This window comes from Odocoileus virginianus, unplaced genomic scaffold, assembly GCF_023699985.2.
Source record: "Odocoileus virginianus isolate 20LAN1187 ecotype Illinois unplaced genomic scaffold, Ovbor_1.2 Unplaced_Contig_94, whole genome shotgun sequence".
NCBI lineage: Eukaryota > Metazoa > Chordata > Mammalia > Artiodactyla > Cervidae > Odocoileus > Odocoileus virginianus.
In genome coordinates, this window is record NW_027224411.1 from 25,387 (window position 1) to 50,990 (window position 25,604).

General features: G+C 37.9%; 1 protein-coding gene and 2 pseudogenes across 1 annotated transcript; all 3 read left to right on the plus strand.

Annotated features, from left to right (window-relative positions):
• The first annotated feature begins 8,296 nt into the window (after nt 1-8,296).
• Nucleotides 8,297-9,264, plus strand: LOC110129684 (olfactory receptor 10AG1-like; annotated as a pseudogene).
• Nucleotides 9,265-14,930: 5,666 nt separating this feature from the next.
• On the plus strand, nt 14,931-15,937 carry LOC110129685 (olfactory receptor 5F1-like; annotated as a pseudogene).
• A 3,299-nt stretch (nt 15,938-19,236) lies between these two features.
• Nucleotides 19,237-20,193, plus strand: LOC110129686 (olfactory receptor 5F1-like). Its single transcript, XM_020881168.2, has one exon. The coding sequence runs from the start codon at nt 19,237-19,239 to the stop codon at nt 20,191-20,193; it is 957 nt and encodes a 318-aa protein (XP_020736827.2).
• The last annotated feature ends 5,411 nt before the right edge of the window (nt 20,194-25,604 follow it).

The window sequence follows — 25,604 nt, forward strand, 5'->3', positions numbered from 1 at the left end:
ACTTGATGGACGTGAGTCTGAGCAAGCTCTGGGAGTTGGTGATGAACAGGGAAGTCTGGCGTGCTGCAGTCCATGGGGTCACAAAGAGTTGGACATGACTGAGCAACCTAATTGAACAAAACTGAACCTACCAGGTATGAGCTGAGAGCTCTTTTGAGGTTTTTATTTGCAAGGCCCTGCTTATTAGTGATGTTGAGTATCTTTTAGAACACTTGTTGACCATTTATATATATTCTTTGAAAAAATGTCTTCAAATAAGTTGCCATTTTAATCTTTTTTATTTTATTTTATTTTTTTGCTATTGAGCTGCATAACATATTTTAGATATTAACCTCTTATAGAATATATGGCTTGGAAATATATTACTTTGCTGGCAAGTGAGATGATTGCTATTGAGTGGTAGTTTGCATATTCTTTGGATTGCCTTTTTTTGGGAGTGGAATGAAAACTAACCATTCCCAGTAGGTTATTTGCTATCAGAATGAAAAGAGATAACAAAATTGTCAAATGTGGTTATAGGAGAATCCTCATACATTGCTGGTGTGAACATAAATTGGTAGAGTCAGTATAGAAAACAATATAAATGCATTTCAAAAATAAAAAAAATACAATAATTACTATATGACACAGCAATCCATTTCTGAGTAAATATTCAAAAGCAATAAAATGTCTCAAAGAGACATCTGAACTCCCTTGTTTAATACAAAATTATTCACAATAGCCAAGATAGAAGAACAATGTTTTTGTCAACAGATAGATGAATAAAAGTGGTGTGGTATTATATGCAATGAGTTACTATTCAGTGTTAAAAAAGAAAGAAATCCTGGCATGAATGATAACATGGATGAACCTGGAGGACATAGTGCTAAGTGAAATAGGCCAGACACAAAAGACATATACTGCATGCAGCACTTGTATGTGTAATATATATTTAGAAAATAGAACTCATAGGAATGGAGAGCAGAAACAGTGATTGCCAGGGTGAGGGAGGTGGTGTTCAAAGGATACAATCTTTCTGCTATAAAATTAATTCCAAGGGAGGCTTTCCAGGTGGTGCTGGTGGCAAAGGATCCACCTGCCAATGCAGGAGATGCAAGAGAGGTGGGTTCAGTCCCTGGGTTAGGAAGATCCTCTAGAGTAAGAAATGGCAACCCATTCCAGTACTCTCACCTGGAGAATCCCATGGACAGAGGAGCCTGGCAGGCTACAGTCCGTGGGTCGCAGTGTCGGACACAACTGAAACAACTTGGCCCATGGCACACAAGTTCTATGAATCTCATGCACTTCATGATGACTGTAGAGAAAAATACTGTAAACAAAATTTGCTAAGAGAAAAAATAGTTGTACAAGGTAATAGATGTGCTAATTTGATTTTGGTAACTCACAATTTATAGATATATTAAATAATCACCTTGTGTACTTTAAATATATTACAATGTTATAACTTGTAACACTTTTACATTACAGTTTTGCCAGTCATACTTTAATAAAGCTGGAAACAAAACAAAACCACTATTATATTAGTGTTTAAATACCACTCCTTAATTCCTACCATGGCTCTAAAAACTTCAGATTATATGAACAAGTTGATTGAACAAGGAAAAATTACCAGAATTATTTTGCTTTTCTATCACTTCAAGAAAATCAAAAGTTAATCTGATTTTTGTTATCCTTTACATATTTCATCTCTAGTTTTGAATGTTCATGCCATTCACCCTTGAATAGAAATGCCATCAGGGCCCAGCAATTAGATTTAGTATCTTTGTGATCAGCTCCCAGAGTCTTTATGTTTCACAGGAAAGCAGTATAAAGTAGATCTAGACATGATCTACAGTTCATGAGGTGGTGGCCATACTCAGTTTTTCACCTCTTCAATGGCAAAAATTTGACTTTCTTCCATAAAAAATTACAAATCAATATTTTTAAAATTTTGTCACAAAATAGTCATATAGAAACATCGTATATTCCAATAATACAAATTTAAGACATTTCCACTTGTCAGGATTACTGAACTACCTTTTTTCCCATTGGGTCAAAAATAAAAGAGAACATGACAGATGTGATGACTAATTTGGAAAGACTCAGTGATGAAGGTATAAATTATTGAGTCCTTCAAAAGTCCCATAGTTCTCTAACTAGATGGTGCAATACTTGGAGTCGAATGTGCATCAGCAAATAAGACAAATGCCCGAGAATCAAGGAATTATGACAAGAGAGAAAGTCAAATCATGGAACAAATTTTAAAACATAATATAATAAAGGTAAACTAGCTATTAGATAAAGAGCACTGCAATAGGAATGTTTAACTTCACCTGCAAGAAAAATGGGTTACTTGTCATAGAATGTGACATACCAGCTCTACCTCAGAGATGAACAGCTGATTGGCAGTCAGACCCTGTCACCAATTTACAGACACCAATTTAAAGTTGTCTATGTCTCTTGAAGAGCATAGCACAACATCTGATAAAGCTAGATTTTTGTTGAACACTGCAGTAAATAAAGTGCTTCCCTGGAGGCTCAGAGGTACAGAATCTGCCCCCAATGCAAGAGATGCAAGGTGAATCCTTAGGTCAGGAAGACCCCCTGGAGAAGGAGGTGGCAACCCATTCCAGCAGGCTTGCCTGCGAACTCTCATGGACAGAGGAGCCTGGCAAGCTACAGTTCATGGGGTCCCAAAAGAGTCAGACACAACAACTAAACAACAGCAACAATAAGCAAATAAATAGGTAAAGGCTGAATACATGATGGCAAGGAATCATCCTGCAATGCAGGAGACCCGGGTTCGATACCTGGGTCTAGAAATTCCTTGGAGAAGCGAATGGCTAGCCACTCCAGTATTCTTGCCTGGAGAATTCCATGGACAGAGGAGTCTGGGGGCTACAGTCCATGGCATTGCAAAGAGTTGGACATGACTGAGCGACTGAACTGAACTGAACTGACACAGCCTACCAAAGATTCAGAGCAGCAATAAAAATTCAATCCATCTTTCTCTCTTATTAAGTTTAAAGCCCTTATGTCATTTTCCAACTTGACCAACTTCAATAGAAAACTTGAAACCCTGTGTACTATATCCTCTTGTTAAAGCTTATTTTTTCTTAAATATATACTTATAATTAAAGAAAAATCCTATACATGGAATGAACAGAAGGTCATAACTCATAAACAAATTAGATGATCCATGAACACTGGATAATTTGCAAGATATATCTTGTGAAGTTAAGAAATGGTGCATTAATAGTTGGAAATTGAGTATCCAATGAATTCATACACAGATATAGATCAAATCTGAGATTCTGAATATATCATGTAGTCTTTCCCAACAGGAGAATTGCTCCATTTCCCTAAGATGTAGAGGATGGGGACACAGGGAAAGGGGAGTGGCCAGGTGGCTGGAGCTCCTCAGACCGTATTCCATAGAGAGAGAAACTCCGAGGCGGCGCTAAATGACCCAAAGGCTGTCAGAGTTAGTTTTTAAGTTACCACTTGATAAGCAGTTAATTGAGTTTAAAAATACAGCACGTCATGTAGAGAAGATTCTCCTCCACAAATCAGAGAGTACTTTTTATACCTAAGTTGTACTGATTTAAGCAAATTATGAGCTTCAAAGAAAGTTAAGAACGGATGAATTTGTTACTTGAATATATCAAATCAGATGTTTATATTAAAAAGACCATATTTTCTGTAAAAGAGCAACATGTGGTGATTTTTAAAACAAAAGGTAAGCAGCTATAATTTTACCCTGGTTAATTTATTATAGCATATTTTTAATTCAACAATCAAAAGAAATATAAAATGTTTTTTTTCCAAAAAAGATTCATTTATGAGATAAATCTTCTGAACTTGAGATATATAGACTGTAACTGATTAAGGTTATTTATTTTTTAAATGATAAGTGAAATACTAAATGGATATTATATCAACTTGCTGTGAAGAATTTTAGTTTACCTTATTTATTGATATTGCTCAGAATATTAAATTCAAAATAATTACCATGGAATGAACTGTGAAGCCCATTGAATTTTGATTAACAAAATGGACTCTGGCATTACGCTGTTGAATTTGACATCATTTAAATCACACACTAGTTTCTTGACATTGTACAAGTTACTTAATCTTTCCATGTCTCTGGCTTTTTATGAAAATGTGAATCATTATAGAATCCATTTCATTTATATTGCAATAAATGAGGTAACAAAGATAAACAAGGTTAGCACACAATCTGTTTAAATGTTGTTAGCAACAAAACATTTATTTCAGATAATCACACCTCTCTCCTTTCCATTGTTATGATTGTTCTTGTGTCTAGTCACTAAGCTATGTCCTACTCTTTCGGATCCCATGGAATATAGCCTGCCACCTCCACTGTCCATGGGATTTCCCAAGCGAGAATACTGGAGTGGTTTCCATTTCCTTTACTGGAGAACCTTCCCAACCCAGGGATTGAACCTGTGGCTCCTGCATTGGCAGGTAAATTTTTTATCACTGAGCCAGCAGGGAAGCCCATTGCTATACTTGTTTCTGCCAAAACAGAAAAAATTGGTAAAAGATGGACTGAAGTTCCCATGTTGGAAATGCCAAAAACAATTAATTGTTAATGGAGAGAACAGATCAACTTCTGGAAAGAGAATAATCAAAGAAAGTTATTTATGGGGGTGTTTCAGATATTAAGTAGGATTTGAGTTAGATTTTTAATTTAATTTTGCTTTCTATAACACAGTTTTCTTGTCTCATGTTTTCTTAGTACAACCGTTAGAATTGGCATAGATAAGAGAAAAAATACATTGAGTCCTGAAAGTTAGAATGTTTTTTCCCAAGATACTGTTTTTGGTCTGTACCTACCCAGCATAAAGTATTGTACTAATTTTAAATCAGTATTCCTGACAAAACACTGCCTTTGTACATTCTTGTCTCTCCCAGGTTGAGAAAAAGTCCACTCCAGGGCCAGATACATATAGCTAATTTCCAAAAGAGACAAAAGTTAGTTTTAAAATAATAATTATAAATACAATAAGTATTATGATTATCCTAAGAAAGAATGCCCTATAGGACTACAACCATCCATTCAAATCAAGTAGTTAACATAGTTGATGCTACTTGCCCCTCAAAACAACTGAGTTACATCTTATTATTACTGTATATATTTTCAACCAAGAAAAAACAAGCTCTGGTAATTTAAGTAAAGATATATTACAAGAATATATCTAAGTTTAATTTTAAGTTGCTCAATGTCAGAATCTTCGGTCAGTGAATACTTGAATTTGTTTCAATGGACCATGATTGCTGAGATGAGTAGAAAATCTACATGCATGCAGTTGCCTGTCAAGAAATCCTTATATATAAGCTACTCACCTATGTAAGTGCTTGACCAGTTTTTGGAATATGAAACTGAGTCAGTAAATGAGTGCATTTTTTTTTTCCTGGAAAATATTTTACTGTGTTTTCTTAAAAGTAAAAATAAAAGAATAATTCTGTGATACCCCAAGATATGAAAGTCTTCCTCAAGTTATTTTCTGGATCTCCCATAACACCTTTTAATTCTCACTGCATAGACTATACATCCCAGGTTTCTGCCTGACTCATCTGCCTGAAGCCACACTAGTTTCTGAGTTTGTAATGACAGAAACTAAATCCATTATTTATGCTTAGTGTCCATAGTATATAATACACTTTTTATTTAGCACACACTTATTATTAACAGCTTTCCCCAATAGACTACAATATATATGACAAAATATATATGACAAAACATCTATTGATTTACTGCCTTATACATTCAAACAAGGGTTTCCCAGGTGGTTCAGTGGTAAAGAATCCACCTGCCAACGCAAGAGTCGCAGGGAGGAGACGCGGGTTTGAACCCTGGGTCGGGAAGGTTCCCTGGAGGTGGAAATGGCAACCCATCCAGTACTCTTGCCTGGAAATCCCATGGACAGAGGAGCCTCATGGGTTACAGTCCATGGGGTCACAAAGAGTCGGACATGACTGAGCAAATGAAGACACACATACACACACACACATTCACACAAACATCTGTGTCGCTGAAAATTTAATCCCCCCTTTCCTCAGCTGATTTTCAAATGCTATCATTTCTGGAGAAAAATAAAACATATACACATACATAGAGGTATAAAATCTTGAAAGTGTGAGATGACATAACATGAAAAAGTAGCTACCTAAAAGCGAAAAGAGGAAATAAAGAGCAAACATACAGATAGAGATGGCAAGAGAAGATGCAGAGAAGTGCACCAAGGCTGAGTTTGAGCGACAGATCATTAATATTTGAACTAGAACTTCTCAGGCTCTTGTTCCCTTGTCTTGACACTTTTTTGAGCTGTAGACAGAGATGAAACAGGAGGGAACTTCTGCCTTTAGAATTCATTCTGAAAACTTAATCACTGACTTAAAGGATAATTCACTACAATAAGAAGGGGAAAACTTGAAATTAATGAGAGCTAAGGAATTAAAGTAGAAATGGTTAATATTTGAGTTGTCTGGCTTTTGTGTCAACAGTGGGAAACTGGGGAGCTCCTTAAAAGAAGAGAGGGGAGTTGTGCTCTAAAGGAAGCAAAGGCAAATTAGGGGGATGAAGGTAAAAGTTAAGAAGAATGCATGACAATGTGGATCTAGGAAACTGTAGCAGTCTGTGAAAAAGGTCACAGTTTAGCATTAATGAAGGTGGGCTGGAAATCACAAAATAAATGATTTCTAGGAAGCAGTCTGGTGATGGGGAGATTAAATTTATTTGGTGAAAATGCTTAAGTATTAAAATGAGTTGATTAGAGAAATGCTACACTGCATTTAGCACTGTGTATTTGATAGTTATTCAGATTCAGATATTTAGAATATATATTACTCATTCAAAATGCATTATACACACATATAATATAATGCACATATTAAGAAACTCATATTTAAAGATAAGAAAACATACAAATGGACATCTTACATTTTGTCTGACATGAACTCTGAGATTAAATTCTCTTAGACATTTTATTTTCCCTTTTTCTTATTTAGTTACACTGTAAAGGCTATAATCTTTTAGTTTTTGTTGTTTAGTCATTATGTCGGGTCTGACTCTTTTAGACAGCATACACTGTAGCCCGCCAGGCTCTCCTGTCCGTGGGATTTCCCAGGCAAGAATACTGGAGCATGTGGCCATTTCTTTCTCCAGGGTGTCTTCCCGACCTAGGGATCGAACCCGCGTTCACTGCATCTCCCCCACATTGCAGGCAGATTCATGACCACTGAGCCACCTGGAAACCCCCATAATCTTACTTAAGTACCTCTAAAGGTCTGCAATTTGGTAAACAGGTTTATTGGTCATTAAGATTTTGGAGGGGCCATGGTAGGGGTGAGGACATATTCCAACAGTTTTTATTGACTTTATGTCATGTTCTAAAGTTCAAGTGAACCTGTGACCTGCTATGATGTTTCATTTCTAATATTAATTTCTATGATATATTAAGGGGAATATTGTCCTCTATGATGGAGGCAAGAAAAGAGTTCTAATTGTTTTTCTATCTGGGATCTCAGCCTCTTTCCCAGTGAGTGAGTGACCCAGGCTGACCTGAGCTCCATCTTGCAGCTGAGTGTTATGATCGCCATGCCCTTTGGTTATCTGAGATGGTTATCTGAGATGGAGCTCACTTCAAATCAGATGTGAAAGAGTCTTATGAACTAATTGCAAATTAGAAGGTGCCAGGCAGAAACAGTACAGCTAAAGAGCAACCGGAGAGCAGTAAGGGGAAGTTGTTTCTTCAGAGAATGTCTCAAGTTACCGAGAGCTGTGCTTATCCTGAGAAGAGGCTGCTTTTCACGTTTGCTCTTATTTTACTGTTGTCTGTCTTTCTGTGTTATTCATATATTCAAAATCTCTCACGAGTCAAAGGAATAGAACTCAAGATTTTTGTTTGTTTGTTTTTACATTGTGGAATTTGAGGATATTGGATTTCATATATCTTAAACACAAATACAATTTTAAATGGATATATACATATATTATTTTGTGCGTGAGCATGCATTAATTCCCTTCAGTCATGTCTGACTCTTTGCGACCTCATGAATCCCCACCCTCTGGCCATGGGATTCTCCAGGCGAGAATACTGGAGTGGGTTGCCATGCCCATCTCCAGGGGATCATCCCAACCCAAGGATTGGACTTGTGTCTCTTACATCTCCTGCATTAGCAGACAGGTTCTCTATATTCTGTCAGTGAAGTTAAAATCATCAATTTATTTTAACCCATTTCACTGCTGGGTCCAGTGAATTGAAGTGACTTCTAAACCTTTTGTTCACAGATGGGATCCAGAGGACAAAATCCCCCAGAGTGGAAACAGACTACATTGTGGAGTTCATCTTGCTTGGCTTCTCTGATATTTCTGACCTTCAAGGATTTCTTTCTGGGATGCTTTTAATCATGTATAGGATTATTCTGATGGGAAATAGTCTCATTATCATAATAACCAAGATGGATCCTTCCCTCCAGACTCCCATGTATTTTTTCCTAGGGAATTTTTCTTCCTTAGAAATATGCTATGTATCAGTCACTGTCCCCAGGTTATTAGTAGATCTTTGTAGTCAAAACAGAACTATATCCTTTCCGGATTGTGCTGCTCAAATGTATTTCTTTCTGGTGTTTGGAGCCACCTGAGTGCTTTCTTCTGACTGCGATGGCTTATGACAGCTATGTCTCCATTTGCAGCCCACTGCTGTACTCTCTCCTCATGAACAGTAGGCTGTGTGTCCAACTGGCCGCTGGCTGTTGGGTCAGTGGAATCCCAGTGCACGTAGTGTTAACCTACCAGACCTTCTCTCTACCCTTCTGTGGCTCTAACCAGCTGAATCACTTCTTCTGGGCCATGCCTCCAGGGCTTAAGCTTGCCTGTGGGGACACCCTCATGATTGAGATGTTAGTTTATGTGGTCGCTGTTCTAGTTGTCACTATTCCTTTATGTTGATTCTTGGATCTTATGTGAGAATAATTGAGACCATCTTGAAGCTGCCTTCAGCCACTGGGCAAGCCAAGGCCTTCTCCACCTGCTCTTCCCATCTCATGGTTGTGACTTTATTCTTTGGATAAAGTCTCATTACATACTTAAGACCAAAGTCCAGTCATTCTATAGGGATGGACAAATTTCTCTCTCTTTTTTATACCATTGTCACACCAATGTTTAACCCCACGATATACTGTCTGAGAAATAAAGATGTTATGGAGGCAATGGAAAAATTTTTACTGAAATGGATTGTATATGACTCAAAACCATAACTTCATAAAATTTGTTTCTTATTTATTATAGTCTTCATGCACTAATCTCTGCTCTTTTCCAATTTTTCTATGAATCTTAATTATTATAAATAAGTGATATCATATGTCTAGATTAAATAAAACCCCCTGCTATTTTTAAATAATGAATTCATCCCAAACTCAGTTCGAGGTATTGAAATCTCTGAAATAAGACATGGTGGTGTTGGTTTAGTCACTAAGTCTTGTCCACCTCTTCTGGCCAGGCTGCTTTGTCCATGGGATTCTCCAGGCAAGAGTAGTAGACTGGATTGCCATTTCCTTCTCCAGGTGATCTTCCCATCCCAGGTATTGAACCGGGGTCTGCTGCATTGCAGGAAGATTCTCTACCAACTGAGCCATGAGGAAATAATAACTCCTCTCATAGCAGTTATTAATGGCTGTTGTTAGTGTTGTTGCTTTATAACATTCAAGAATACTGCCTGCATGCGTGCATGCGTGCTCCATTGCTCAGTCCTGTCTGACCCTTGGCAGCCCCACGGACTGCAGCCCCAGGCTCCTCTGTCCATGTGATTTCCCAGGCAAGAGTGGGTTGCCATTTCCTCCTCATGGGATTTTCCTGACCCAGGGATCCAACCCGTGCCTCCGGTATTGGCAGGCAGATCCTTCACCACTGAGCCACCTGGGAAGTCCCACTGCCTACATATTCTGATTAAATGAGAGTATTCAAGCTTGTATCTCCAGTGCCAACATGTTGTCTGAAAAAGAATAGGCATCAAATCTACTGTATGAGACTAAAATAATGACTTGCAGCAAAGTATAGCAGGCCTAGTACTTTCGGCCCCATTTGAATCTAGATGAGCACTTGAACTGAAAATATGACATCATTTTTCAAGACATAAAATGTTAACTTGGGGCAGATATACCTCTGCTGACTTCACAAAATGATGGGAAGAAGAAATTATAGCTTGTTGAATTTGAGTTCAGAAAGCCTTTCCAGATTTTCCTTGTGAAATGTGGCAAGGCAGGTCAAGAAGTTTGGTTTTTTCCACCACAAAACACCTCTCATGAAGACAACACTTGAAACCAGTTTCTAGAGTGAGGAAACTAGACATTGCTAGGAGATAGCCTCTAAAGCTGCCAGTATAGATGTGACCACCGTGATGAAAAAGGGTGGTACCTGTATGTTCATCAGTCACTCTAAGTGTGGATAGATAGCTGTGAGTCCTACAGGAATGAGAATCAATGTAGATGCTCCTACACAAACCCCTGTTTCTACAAGAATTAGAGAGGGAAGAATCTGGGGGTGCCTCCATATACACTGGTAGGGCATCCTCAGATACTGGCTTCTCAATATAGTATTCATCTCAGATCACACTACCTGCTTGAGGGTATGAAGAGACTGTCTTATTTTATAGGAAAAGAACCATTTTTTTGGTCAGTGTCAGTGCCAAAGAGAGATTTTCCGCAATGGCCAGTTCATTGATCTCCTGGGTACAAGATCACTTCTTCAACATAGCATGCATAGAGTCCACTGAGTCCCACTGAGTCAAAGTCGCTCAGTCGTGTCCAATCTTTGTGACCCCATGGACTGTAGCCCGCCTGGCTCTTCTTTCCGTAGAATTCTCTGGACAGGAATACTGGAGTGGGTAGCCATTCCTCTCTCCAGGGGATCTTCCCAACCCAGGGATCAAACCCAGGTTTCCCACATTGAAGGCAGATTCTTTGTCATCTGAGTCACATGCATAGAAAACCTTCCTGAACTGCTTCCTTGGTTTTGACCACTTAAATCTTATCCTAAGCTGGGCATTTCTCTCTGAATATGCCTTTTATCACTCTATGTATTATTGTTTGCTTTGGAACATACTTCCTAGTGTTAGTCAGTCATGTCTGACTCTGCAGTCCCATGAACTGTATTCCACCCGGCTCATCTGTCAGAGGAATTCTCCATGCAAGAAGACTGAAATGGGTAGCCATTTTCTACTTCAGGGGGTCTTTCCAACCCAGGGATCTAACCTGTGTCTCCTGCATTGCAGCAGTCTCTTTACCATCTGACTCACTGGGGAAGCCCCTGGGACATCCTTATCCTTCCTCAAATACCCAGGTCAACATTGGCAAGTGAAGAGGTCTGTTTTCCTCTGATATTAGAGGGGAAATTTCAATGATGCTTTGTAAAAATAAACTTACATGAAAAATATTATGAATATTATTAGAATTAAATTTCTTTAAAATCAGGACAAAATGTATTACAATAGTTAACAAAGGAATTTAGAGCTTTTAATTAGTAGATAAATTATAGGGCAGATTGTTTAGAAGTGAAGTATCGCTATGAACATAAGGGTGCATATATCTTTTTCAATTATAATTTTGTTTGTATATATGCCCAGAAGTAAATTGCTGGATCATATGGCAGCTTTGTTTTCAGTTTGTAAAGGAACCTGCATACTCTTTGCTATAGTATGCATATGGCTATATCAATTTGCATTCCCACCTACAATATAAGAGGGTTCCCTTTTCTACACACCTCCAGCATTTACTATTTGTAGTCTTTTTAATGGGCTTCCCTTGTGGCTCAGCTGGTAAAGAATCAGCCTGCAATGTCAGAGACCTGGGTTCGATCCCTGGGTTGGGAAGATCTCCTGGAGAAGGGGAACAGCTACCCACTTCCGTATTCTGGCCTAGAGAATTCCATACATTATATAGTCCATGGGGTCGCAAAGAGTCATGACACCACTGAGTGACTTTCACTTACTTAGACTTTTTAATGATGGCTGTTCTGATATGTGAGGTGCCACTTCATTGTAGTTTTGATTTGCATTTCTCTAATAATTAAGAAACTTGAGAAGTTTTCATGTGCCTGTTAGCCATCTATATGTCTTCCTTGTAGAAATGTCTATTTAGGCCATGTGTCCATTTTTGGATTGGCTGTTTGTTGGTGGTGTTGTTATTGAGTTGTTTGTATATTTTGGAAATTAAGTGCTTGTTAGTTGCATTGTTTGCAAAAATTTTGACCCAGTTGGAAGGTCTTTTCACCTTGCTGATACTTTCCTTTCCTGTGCAAAAGCTTTTAAGTTTCATTTGGTCCCATTGGTTTATTTTTTATTTTATTTTTATTGCCTTGAAAGAGTGACCAAAGAAAATGTTCCTATAATTTATTTATTTATGTAGATATTCCCTCCTTTCATATGGACACCCAATGTAATTTATTTCACCTTGTGACTGGTATATTTGATGTGGAAAATCTGTAGTTAATCTCCATGTAAGTTAAGAATCACAATTTCAAAAAAAGACAAATGCATATGTGCTCTGAGGCATATAGTAATTCCCATTGGCTATCTATTTTACATATGGTAATATAAGCTTCCAGGTATACTTGTGGCTGATTGATGTTGACATTTGGCAGAAACTAACACAATTCTGTAAAGCAATTATCCTTCAATTAAAAAAAATCACTAAATTTAAAAAAAGAAAGAAAAAAGGGAAAAAAAATGCAATTCTGAAACCATAGAAAAGTGTATGTTTTCACATTATTGCCTTACTTGCTCAGGTGGAGTATTTCTTCAAACAGTGGATGTAGTTTGTGTTCCCTTCTCATTTATTTCACTCAAGAAATGGGCTGGATTAACACAGGAATGGGATAAATTCCTTGCACTAAGGAAGCTATAATAACTTGATTGGGGATGTGTACCATTTTGGAATAAGCTAAGACTACAGAGAAAAGGTTTATTAAATAACCAATCAAAATTAATAGTTTTTAAACTTTGGCAAGAAACACTAAAGTAACAAAGAGAACAGTAACTACGTCGCGAGTCAAGGTCCGTGTGGTGTTTCACTGCATTCACCTGCATGTGATCATATGTAACTACTTTTGATAATGGAGTTTCTGCCTTTAGGGTGTTGATTCCATATTTAAATCCTATAATTGAATCCCCATGGTTACCCCACACTCTTTAAGAAAAAAACAGTATAAAAGGGTAGCAATGAACATATATTCAAAAGGTGTCTCAAATTTTTACAAAGACATAATTCAAACTTTCTTTGCTTATCATTTTATTTTAAATGACAATGTTCCTATTTTTGTGCCTCAGCTGAGTTATTAGGGATTATAATACAACAGGAAACAATAGACTAGACAAGTTAGTACTAAGACAGATGCTATTAAGTATATGGTCACTTACTGCTGTGGACAGGTGTATGGCATTAATTCTGTAGTGAGCTATATAATGAGAACAGTTGTTTGGTTTACTTTAAAACACTACAGAAATATTCTTAAGAACATGAAAGATGTCAAAATAGTGGTTATTTAAAATGGATTATTTTTGCTATTTGGAGAATACAGAAGTGATTTCAGAGTGGTGATACATGAATTTAGGGTTGAAGAATTTAGAGAGCTCTCTTTATGAGAAAAAAAAAATCCATTTGAGTTAATTCAAATACCTGCTAACATTTCAGCAAAGATGGTTCTGTACTTTGGATGTGGGCTAAGAGAGAAAGAATAGAACATAGATGCTGCATTTGCAAAAAACAGAAGTGAAACGTAGATTTAAATCAATTATTTAAGAGTCATACAACCGAGATACAATGCAGTGAATTGCTTAATAAATTTCAATGCTTACTCATTTGTACACTAATTTTCTTCTTGCTTTGGTTACTTTATTTGGTATGCTCTGTTGTCCTTAGTTTTTATTTATGTTTGATGTACTTTATTAATGTTTATCAATAATTTATTAATATTATTTATTACTATTTCTACTATGTCCAGCAAACATTTTAAAGGGAAATATTTACACCTAATGTAAGTTTAAGTCAAAATTAAAAGATGTTACTCATTGGCAGGAAAGCTATGACAAACCTAAACAGTGTTATCAGAGCAAAGACACCGTTTAGCTGACAAAGATCTGTATAGTCAAAGCTATGGTTTCTCCAGTAATCATGTCTGGGGATGTGAGAGCTGGACCATAAAGAAGGCTGACCACTGAAGAATTGATGCTTTTGAACTGTGGTGTTGGAGGAGACTCTTGAGAGTCCCTTGGACTGCAAGAAGATCCAACCAGTCCATCCTAAAGGAGATCAGTCCTGGGTGTTCATCGGAAGGACTAATGGTGAAGCTGAAACTCCAGTACTTTGGCCACCTCAAGCGAAGAGTTGGCTCATTGGAAAAGACAGTAATTCTGGGAAGGACTGGGGGCAGGAAGAGAAGGGGATAACAGAGGATGAGATGGTTGGCTGGTATCACCGACTCGATGGACATGAGTTTGAGTGAACTCCGGGAGTTGGTGTTGGACAGGAAGACCTGGTGTGCTGCAATTCATGGGGTCGCAAAGAGTCAGAGACGACTGAGTGGTGCTGGAGAAGACTCTTGAGAGTCCTTTAGACTGCAAGGAGATCAAACTAGGCAATTCTAAGGAGATCAAACCAGTCAATTCCAAAGGAAATCAAACCTAAATATTCACTAGGCGGATTGATGCTGAAGCTGCAATACTTTGGCCACCTGATGCAAAAAGTCAAGTCACTGGGAAAAGAAAAAAAAAAACCACCAACAACAACCTGATGCTGGGGAAGATTAAAGGCAAAAGGCGGAGGGTGGTGGAGGAAGAGATGGTTAGATAATATCACTGACTCAGTAGACATGAATTTAAGCAAACTCCTGGAGATGGTGAAGGACAGGGAAGCCTGGAGTGCTACAGTCCATGGGATCACAAAGAGTCAGACACAACTTAGTGACTGAAAGCACACACACTAAATGGCCAGAAAAAAATTATATTTCACTGACTGATTTCATCTTTTCAGGATTGGGCACTGGAGCAGCAGGTTGTCCACTTTTTGCTCTTTTCTGTGATTTACACACTTACAGTTGGGAATGTTAGGATGATCATCAGGACTGATTACTGACTTCACACACCCAAGTACTTTTTCGTGGCTAACCTGTCCCTTTTCCATCGTGACTACAAAGATGCTGGTAGATTTATGACCAGAGAAGAAGACCATCTCCTTTGCTGGCTGCTTTCTGAAGATGTACTTCTTTTTAGCCTTGGCCACAAGTGAATGCATCCTTTTTGAGTTAATGGCCTATGACCACTGTGTGGCCACATGCAACCCTCTTCTTTATGCCTTGATCATGTCCAGGACAGTCTCCCTGAAAATGGCCACAGGGGCTTTCACTGTAGGACTGCTGACCTCCATGTTTCAAATTAGTTGAAGAAGCAGCTTCGCATTCTGCAGTTATAATGTTATCCATCACTTCTGTGACTTCCCTTCAATTATTAAGCTCTCATGTTCAGACACATATCTGTATGAAATCACCTCGTGTATAGGAGCTGTTGTGAGTACAGTCAGAAGTCCACTGGCGATCCTCACTTCCTACTCCTACATTCTCTTCTCCACCTTTTGTACGCATTCAGGGGAGGAAAAGTGCAAAGAATTCTTCACATGTGCCCCTCACCTGACTGATATCATTCTGATTTATTCCACCTCCATCTACATTTATCTGAGACCTACTTCCAGCTACTCCCTGACTCAGGATTAATTGGCTTCTGTCTTTTACATGGTGGTGATTCCCATGTTGAATCCTCTGATCCACAGCCTCAGAAATAAAGATGAAAAACAGGGTTTATGAAACGTAATTACTAGGAAAAGTGTTCCTTTATTTGTGAGTGGTTCATTTTCAGGACTAAATAGACTATGTCTTGAAATTTGAAATACTGGTCAAACTTATTTTCATTAGAGCATGTCTATGTAATCATGTTCTGTTAATACTCAGTTCAGTTCAGTTCAGTTGCTCAGTCGTGTCCTACTCTTTGTGACCCTATGGACTGCAGCATGCCAAGCTTCCCTGTCCATCACCAACTCCCTAGAGTAAACTCAAACTCATGTCCATTAAGTCGGTGATGCCATCCAACCAGCTCATCCTCTGTCATCACCTTCTCCTCCCACCTTCAATCTTTCCCAACATCAGGGTCTTTTCAAACGAGTCAGTTCTTCACATCACATGGCCAAAGTATTGGAGTTTCAGCTTCAGCATCATTCCTTCCAATGAATATTCAGGACTGATTTCCTTTAGGATGGACTGGTTGGATCTTCTTGCAGTCCAAGAGACTTTCAAAACTTTTCTCCAACACCACAGTTCAAAAACATCAATTCTTTGACATTCAGCTTTCTTTATAATTCAACTCTCACATCCACATATGACTACTGGAAAAACCATAGCTTTGACTAGACAGACCTTTGTTGGAAAAGTAATGTCTCTGCTTTTTAATATGCTGTCTAGGTTGTTCATAACTTTTCTTCCAAGGAGTAAGTGCCTTTTAATTTTATGGCTGCAGTTAGCATCTGCAGTGATTTTGGAGCCCCCCTAAATAGTTTGTTATGTTTCCGCATTTATTTGCCATGAAGTGATGGGACCAGATACCATGATCTTAGTTTTCTGAATGTTGAGTTTTAAGCCAACTTTTTACTCTCCTCTTTCACTTTCATCAAAAGGCTCTTTAGTTCTTCTTCACTTTCTTCCATAAGGGTGGTGTCATCTGCATATCTGAGGTTATTGATATTTCTCCTGGCAATCTTGATTCTAGCTTGTGCTTCATCCAGTCCAGCATTTCTCATTATATACTCTGCATATAAGTTAATATTATACAGCATTTATTTGATAAATATAATTTATCCCCATTAGGTAAGAGCATAGAACTTTCTTCTAATCATTGTATATTTCACTAGATCCCTAAAATAGAGATTATAAAGAAATTTAGATTAGGGAAATAAAGGACTGAGTATATAGAGACAAAAGTAACAAGGTCATATGAAACGAACCATTTAATGAATTTTCCTTTTTTGATGTGTTCTCACCATTTATGATTTGTAAGTGATATATATTCTTGGTGGCAAAATATTTTAAATTCATAATATATTTCCACTTTATTTTGCTGAATCATTTCCTGGGGATATGCTTAAATAAAATTCAAGAATGTTATTTTAAATGTAATAGTAAACTCTTCAGCTTTTATTTCCTTTATTTCCACAAATGCATACATATTCACTAATATATAAATATGAATTGTGTGGCAGTGTTCTATACCGAAAACAGCTGTTTGGTTAAAAAAGCACAATTAGACCAGTTTTTTTCTATTCCTTTCTTTTCTTCTCCAACATTTCCTATTCTTCTATGAGTCTCTCCTCCAGAGTGAGACATATACACAAAGCCACGTGAACACACACTCAGTTATGTTTAATCAGGGCATAGTTCCAAAACAGGTATATCAATGTTTAATAGGTGAAACTGACATATTCTCTATAATAGACTCATGGATTTCCTACTTATGGTAATCTGTCAACTACCAACAAAATCCTTTAAAGTTAATCTGAATGTTAAAAGCAAGCCTTAATATGAAAGTGGAATGGGAGTGACTTAATAGAACTCAGGAGGAAATTGAGAGCGGGTCAGCTCTTGTAAAGATGGTAACTTTATTATCCAGTTTTGGAGAGAAATTCCCCATGGCCCTTGCCTTGAGCTTGCTGCTGAAGTGGCACCTGATAGAAGCTGCGATGTTCAAGTCAGCTGGAATGCGGTGAAGCTGACATCATGACCTGTCATAAAGCTGTCATCCAGCTCAGACATCTAGGTCCCTTTTCGGCCCACATAATTCATATTGGTCGGAAGAATATTCATGAGCTTAGTAGTCAGCATCTTCTCCAATTTATTTCACTCAAACAGTGGTGGATTTCAGATTAAACTTACCCAGAAATGTGGTGAGTTACATACACACACATTTACACAGTGACACACTCACACATATGCATACATGGGGGGGAATTATAATTTTGTAGTGGGTTATGTACCCTTTTAGAATAAGCTAAAATTATAAAAAAAAAATATGCAACTAAATAGCCAATTAAATTTTTTTTTTAATCTTTGGAAAGCAACTTTAAAGTAACAGAGAGATATACAATCAAGTTATGATGAAAATCTGCACAGTGTGTGATTCCATCTACCTGTATGTGATCATATTTTAATTACTTTTGAGAATGGAGTTTCTGCCATTAGGGTATTGACTCATAATTAAAAGCTATAGTTCAGTCCCCATTGTCACCCAACCCTCTTTCAGGAAAAAAAAAAAAAATCCAGCTTGTGTATATATTCAAGATGTGTCTCAAATTTTTCACAGAAAGAATCCATACTGTCTCTGATTTCATTTCACTTCAAACATGAAAATTGTCTCTTTATCATTTTTATGCCTCAACTGAGTTACTAGAGAAGATTCTGATAAGAAAGAAAATAACAGACCAGATGAATTAGTACTGGGAAGGATGTTATTGGGTACATGCTGCTGTCTCTATTGTTCCCCGCTGAGGACAGGTATAGTGACTGCTACTATAGGGCACTGATTTGATCATGTGTTTTGTAAATGAGAACAGTTGTGTGGTTAACTTTTAAAATGCTACATAATCATTCTCAAGAATATAATAGGTGTCAAAATACTGGTTATTTGAAACAGGCTATGTTTGCTGCTTGGAGAACATAAAAGTGATGTCCAGATGGCAAGTCATGAATGTTGAAGATGTGGGAATATAGAGTCTTCTTTGTGAGAAAAAAATGCATTTGAGTTAAACAAATACCTCCTCATAAAACGGGAAAGACTTCAGCAAGGTTAGTTCTGAAACTTACATTTTGGATATGGGCAATAGGAGAAATAATGGAACATGAATTTTTGCATTTGCACAAAACTGAAGAGAAGCATATGGACTTAGACCAAGGATTTGTGGACGCCTCAACCTACATTTAATACAGAGAACTGCTTAATAAACTTCAACATTTATTCATTTTTTCATGAATTTCTACATTATTTCAGTTGCTCTATTTACTATACTCTTTTATCCAAAGCCTTCCCCCCACCCCGACGCATATGCCACTAACCTCATTAACATTCCTATTACTTGATGTAAACATTGAACAGTGAAATGTTTCCATCTAATGCAAGTTGAAGCATGATATATCTGTAATAAATGGCCAGAAAAAATTATACTTCACAGACAGAGTTCGTTCTGTTGGGATTAACAGACACATTGGAGCTACAGATTATCCTCTTTTGCCTTTTTTCTGTGATTTATACGCTTACATTTGTGGGGAATGTTGGGATGATCTTCTTAATCAGAATGGATTTCCAACTTCACACACCCATGTATTTCTTCCTGGCTAACCTGTCCTTTGTGGATGTTTGTTATTCATCCACCATCACTCCAAAGATGCTAGTAGATTTATTATCAGAGAAGAAAACCATCTCCTTTGCTGGCTGCTTTCTGCAGATGTATTTCTTTATAGCCTTGGCCACAACTGAATGCATCCTTTTTGGGTTAATGGCCTATGACCGCTATGTGGCCATATGCAACCCTCTCCTTTACGCCTTGATCATGTCCAGGACGGTCTGCCTGAAAATGGCCGCAGGGGCTTTTACAGCCGGTCTGGTGAACTCCATGGTAAACACCAGTTATGTGAGCAGCTTGCCATTCTGCAGTTCCAACGTCATCCATCACTTCTTCTGTGACAGCCCCCCACTTTTTAAGCTCTCCTGTTCTGACACACGCCTGCATGAAAGCATCTTTTCCACATTCGCTGGTGTGAATATGGTTGGGGCTCTGCTGGTGACCCTCACCTCCTACTGCTACATTCTCTTCTCCATCTTCCGCGTGCACGCAGGGGCGGGGAGGCGCAAAGCGTTCTCCACGTGTGCGTCTCACCTGACAGCCGTCATCCTCTTCTATTCCACCTCCATCTACACTTATCTCAGACCTACTTCCAGCTACTCCCTGACTCAGGACAAAGTGGCTTCCGTGTTCTACACAGTGGTGATCCCCATGTTGAATCCTCTGATCTACAGCCTCCGGAACAGTGAAGTGAAGAAGGCTTTATGGAATGTGATTACTAGGAAAATGGTCCCTCTGTTTCTAGGATTGTTGCCTTAGTTTTCATGACTAAACAGAGCATGTTTTGGTGTTTTAAGGTGTGGATCAAGTTTACTGTTTTTCATTAGAATATTTTCTAATTAATAGTGTTTTATTATTACTCACATACTTGTATCCAATTGGGTTAAAACTAACTAATATAAAATGTGTATCAGACTTATAAAATTATAAACTTTTCACCTTATTATTTTATATTTCCATTGTGTCATCAAAATCTGTGCTTATTCATAAAGTAATCTTGGTTATGGAAGTGAAATTATTAAGTATTTAAAGACATAAATGACAGTATCACATGAAACTAGCCAAGTAAAGAACTTAGAATTTTCAGTTTATTTTTTCCAATGCATACGTTTTCACCATTTATATTTTGTGATAGATTCTTATATAGCACATATGACATATTTTTAGTTTTGAATAGATTCCCATTTTATTTCATGGAATAATTTCCTGGGGATATGCTTAAATCAAAATTCAGGAATATCATTTTAATAGTAAACACATCAACTTTTATTTCTCTTATTCCTACAAACATATTCATTATAAAGAAGTTATGAATTTGTATAAAAGAATGCAATTTAGAAAACTGTTCTCTGATTAGAGTGCACCACTTATAATAATTTTTCTTCTATTGCCTTCTTTCCTTCTCAAAAATTTCCTATTCTTTTCTCACTTTCTTTCTTCCACGTGATTGATACACTCAAAGCTACCTCACACACATTTAGCTACTCCAGAATTTAATTAGCTCTACTGATAGATGTTGACATTGAATGGATGTAACATACATATCATGGAAATCTGTCAATTAACAATAAGTAATCAAAATTAATCATAATACTAAAGCTAAGTAATAATATGAAGGTGGAATGGGAATTGGCTTATTAGAATTCTAGAGTAAAGTTAGTGGGGTTCAGGGTTTGCTAAAAAGATCAACTCACATATAATTTTTGAAGGAAAATTCTCCATGGCCTTCCTTTGCTCTTTCTGCAAGAGTTGTGTCTGATAGAGGCTGCGATGCTCAATTCATCTGGGATGTGGCAGAACAGATCATGATCTGTCACAAAAGGTCGTTCAGGTCAAGTGTCCATGGCCCTCTGTGGTCTGAAGAACATTCAGGTAGTAATTCGTCTTGTCTCGGCACCCCTGGGCTGTGCTCTTGGTCCATGTTTTTCCTTTGTTCCTGGAAGCCCTGAAACAAGCTCATCAGGCTGATCTCAGCAAAGATTCACTCCTTCACTAAGTGACTCACCTGCATTCCGCTGCACCAGCCAGCTGCTCTTTGGTTGGTCTCTTTCTACTTTCTCTGTCGTAGGTATTTCTGGGATCAAGATAGTTCACTGATAAATACTAATATTCTTCTCCTTCCACTAAATGCTTTACTTTCTAGTAAAACTTAGGAATAGAAACATTGTGTTGAGAATGAAATATAGTTATTCTGAGATTTGGGTGTTTTGACATATTGTATTTAGACCATGTCACTGTTCTCTAACTCAGCCTTCTACATTTAATTAATCTTGTTTAATTAAGCTTGCAAATATTTAAAACTTTGGGAGGGTTTTTTTTTTTAATGAATGAATGTGCTCCTTATATCTGGAGAAGGAAACGGCAAGCCACTCCAGTGTTCTTGCCTAGAGGATTCCATGGACAGAGGAGCCTGCTGGGATGTTGTCCACGGGGTCGCACATAGTCAGACACAACTGAAGCGACTTAGCATGCATGCAAGCATTGGAGAAGGAAATGGCAACCCACTCCAGTGTTCTTGCCTGGAGAATCCCAGGGATGGAGGAGCCTGGTGGGCTGCTGTCTATGGGATCACAGAGTCAGACATGACTGAAGTGACTTAACAGCAGCAGCAGCTCCTTATATACATTTAGACTAATTTTTAACCTGCAATTTTTGTAAAATGTGTTTTTAAAATTATTGTTTGTTCTTTCTTATTGGGGCTTCCTCATAGCTCAGTTGGTAAAGAATCTGCCTGCAATGCAGGAGACCTGGGTTCAGTCCCTGGGTCTGGAAGATCCCCTGGAGAAGGGAAATGGCAACCCACTCCAGTGTTCTTGCCTGGAGAACCCCATGGACAGAGGAGCCTGGCGGGCTCCAGTCCACGGGGTCACAAGAGTCGGACACGACTGAGTGACTAAACCGCCACCACTGCCTTCATGCCTGTTTGAGCCTGTTTGCTATACTCTACACTACTTCCTGTTTGTCTAATTTTCCAAGTCCTTTATCTCATTTGAATGTTTAATGTTGCCACCTTTTCCAAATATACAGTTGTCAATACATGTTTTGCCTTATTCAACTGTTTATGAATAATTTATTCACTGAAAGTAGTGAAGTTTGAAACCTACACCTTTGGCTTTGTTTTGCTCTATATTAATTAGCGTTTAGGTCAGATAAATCAGGTTTATAATACCTGAGAATGTCACAGTTTGGAAAAGTTGGAAAAAAGTAAGTAAACAAGTTGAAAGGAATGACATAATCCATATTCAATAACCACATGGATCCAAATAAATAACTTAAAAGGGGGATATTACTAAGAAACATAGCCCTGAATTTAGGCAAAAAAAAATGTGCAGAAAGTGTTTGATATTAATATATAATGATGATTTTTTTTAATGTAGTTTGTTAAACAGAAATTTCACAACAGAATTTTCATGGGCCTACTGAAAGCTGAAAATTATACACTTCGTAAGCAATAATTAGGTAAAGGTCAGTACTGAGATTAAGTGAAGAAATAATCTTATTTCACTTCATACTGCTCAAGTTAAACTAAACACAGTGTATTAATTCATAATCACATTTCAATGGACAGAGATGAAAACATGATGTCAAAAAGGTAAAATGTAAATAGCTGTACAGAAAATATTCTAATATGAATTAATTGAATTGATGTGAGAATATTCAATCTGTAGAGATTAATGTACACATAACAATAATGAAAATATGTAGTTTTATTGCAAAGATATAGCTTTATTGGACATATATATAACTTTATAGGAACAATCTTAAGGCAAATAATTTTATTAAAACTATATGGAATATATGATAAATAGAACTGTGGCACCAGAAAACAGAAATTTGGTCATTTTTTGCTAATGTGGGATACAATTTATAGCTTTGGCGGGAAAATGCTCAAATTCTCTTTAAATGTTGTAATATTAGTCCTAAAATGGAAACATTACATGTACCCAGCCACCACCCTTAAGTCTCAAAATAGTCCCTGGGATATTTTAGTTATAGAATAAATATTATTCTCCTTAGATTTGTGACTAAAAAAAAAAAGGTAGTAATTATTGGCCATGGGATTTCAAAGTTTTCCAAACAAGAGATCAATCTGATGATGAGCATAGCAAAAATTCTGAGCTAAGTAATTGGGTTCAAAACATTCAATCTCCTGACATTGTCTCATCACTTAAACCTTGCATTGTAAAAAATAAAATTTTTAAATATAATTTATTAACTATGGTTATGTTGTGTGTGTCAATCATTAATTGACTGGTAAAGGAAAACAAGAGAGATTAAAATACATAGATCTGTTACACATAAGCATGATTCTACTTCATGTCCCTGATATCAGAGCTCAAGTTATGTCCATTCAGTATGGAGGGGGAAATGGAATAAAATTCCCAAGTGTAAAAAAATTACAGCTACAGAGACAAGGACAGAAAGATTTTCCCTAGGTTCTTACTCAAACAGTTGCAGGAAACGGTCTGGTTGGACTGTGTGGTGTTAACAGGCACTGAGGAATCAGTGACTCCTAGCCCGGTGAGTGCCGTCCTGTGGTATATAATGACCAGGTGGAATGAGGGGGTAAGGGTGAAGGATGTTCTTGGATAACTTATGCAGGGGGAGAGAGAACAAAAGCAATGCATGCAAAGATAGGCAACTCCTACAATTCTAAGACCTGAGGGCTCTAAATAAGGGATTCCAAGACAACATCCCAGGTTTCGGGTGAGGCTCCCTGTGTTGCTGTCGTTCAGTCGCTCCCTCGTGTCGAAGTCTTTGTGAGCCGGCGGCCTGCAGCGCAGCGCGCTTCCCTGCCCTTCACCGCCTCCGGAGACCCCTCAGACTCGCCTCCGCAGTGCAGCCTGCACTGGGAACTGCCGTCCAGGGTCAGGCGGCGCCGGCGCCGCTGCGTTCAGGGGGCGCCGACGCCGCTCAGTGCCCTTCACCGCCTCCGGAGACCCCTCAGACTCGCCCCTCCGCACTGCACGCTTGCACCGGGAACTGCCGTCCAGGGTCAGGCGGCGCCGACGCCGCTCAGTTCCGCAGTGTCTGGGCTCACTCTGAGCGTGTTCTTCCCTATTGCAGTGCCAAGAACTGAGTCAAGCAAGTGCAGCGAGACACTGAAAAAACAATTGGGCTTCTATGGAAAAAGATAGATGAAGGAGAACTGAAACTGTTAGTGGTGTTTCAATCTCTTTCATGGTGTATGATACAATCATGAGAACCAAGAAGAGATAGTGAAGGGAATCAAGGAGAAAAATGACATGATTTTATCTACCTCATAGAAAAAATACTCTCTTTGAAAAAAAGAGATTGATGAAAGTGAAGAAGTATCAAAAATAAAGTTGTATAAAGCATATTTCAATATAAAAAGTATACAAATATATAATTTTTTAAAATTCTCATAAAAATAGAAGGAAATGAGTGAAATTAATTAATCTTTAGAAGAAACAGTAAGCATGATTTGATGACTGACTAATGTAGGTTAAATAGATGAAGAAATATAAATACATCATATTTTCTCCTGTGGTTGATTTTATGTATGATAAAATTGAGAATGGAAACAGAGGAACAAGTTTGGAAAGAAACTGTACATAGATACTGTGACCATTTCTCACAATATAAGTACAATATCAACCCTAGTTTCCCACATGGGTTATTGCAACCACATCTTAAGTGGTCTGTCTGCTTCCACTCTTTTGTGCATTAAAGTGTACTGTGTTGCTCTGTTATAACATCTCTCAGACATTTTCCTCACTACTAACAATGGGAGAGTACACATTACATGTAATTCAGTTCAGTTCAGTCACTTAGTCATGTCTGACTCTTTGCCACCCCATGGACTACAGCATGCCAGGCCTTCCTGTCCATCACCATCTCCCAGAGTTTAACCAAACTCATGTCCATTGGGTTGGTGATGCCATCCTGCCATCTCATCCTCTGTCATCCCCTTCTCCTGCCCTCAATCTTTCCAAGCATCAGGGTCTTTTCAAATGAGTCAGCTCTTCCCATCAGGTGGCCAAAATAATGGAGCTTCAGCTTCAACATCAGTTCTTCCAAAGAACACCCAGGACTGATCTTTAGGATGGACTGGTTGGATCTCCTTGCAGTCCAAGGGACTCTCAAGAGTGTTCTCCAACACCACAGTTCAAAAGCATCAATTTGTCAGTGCTCAGCTTTCTTTATAG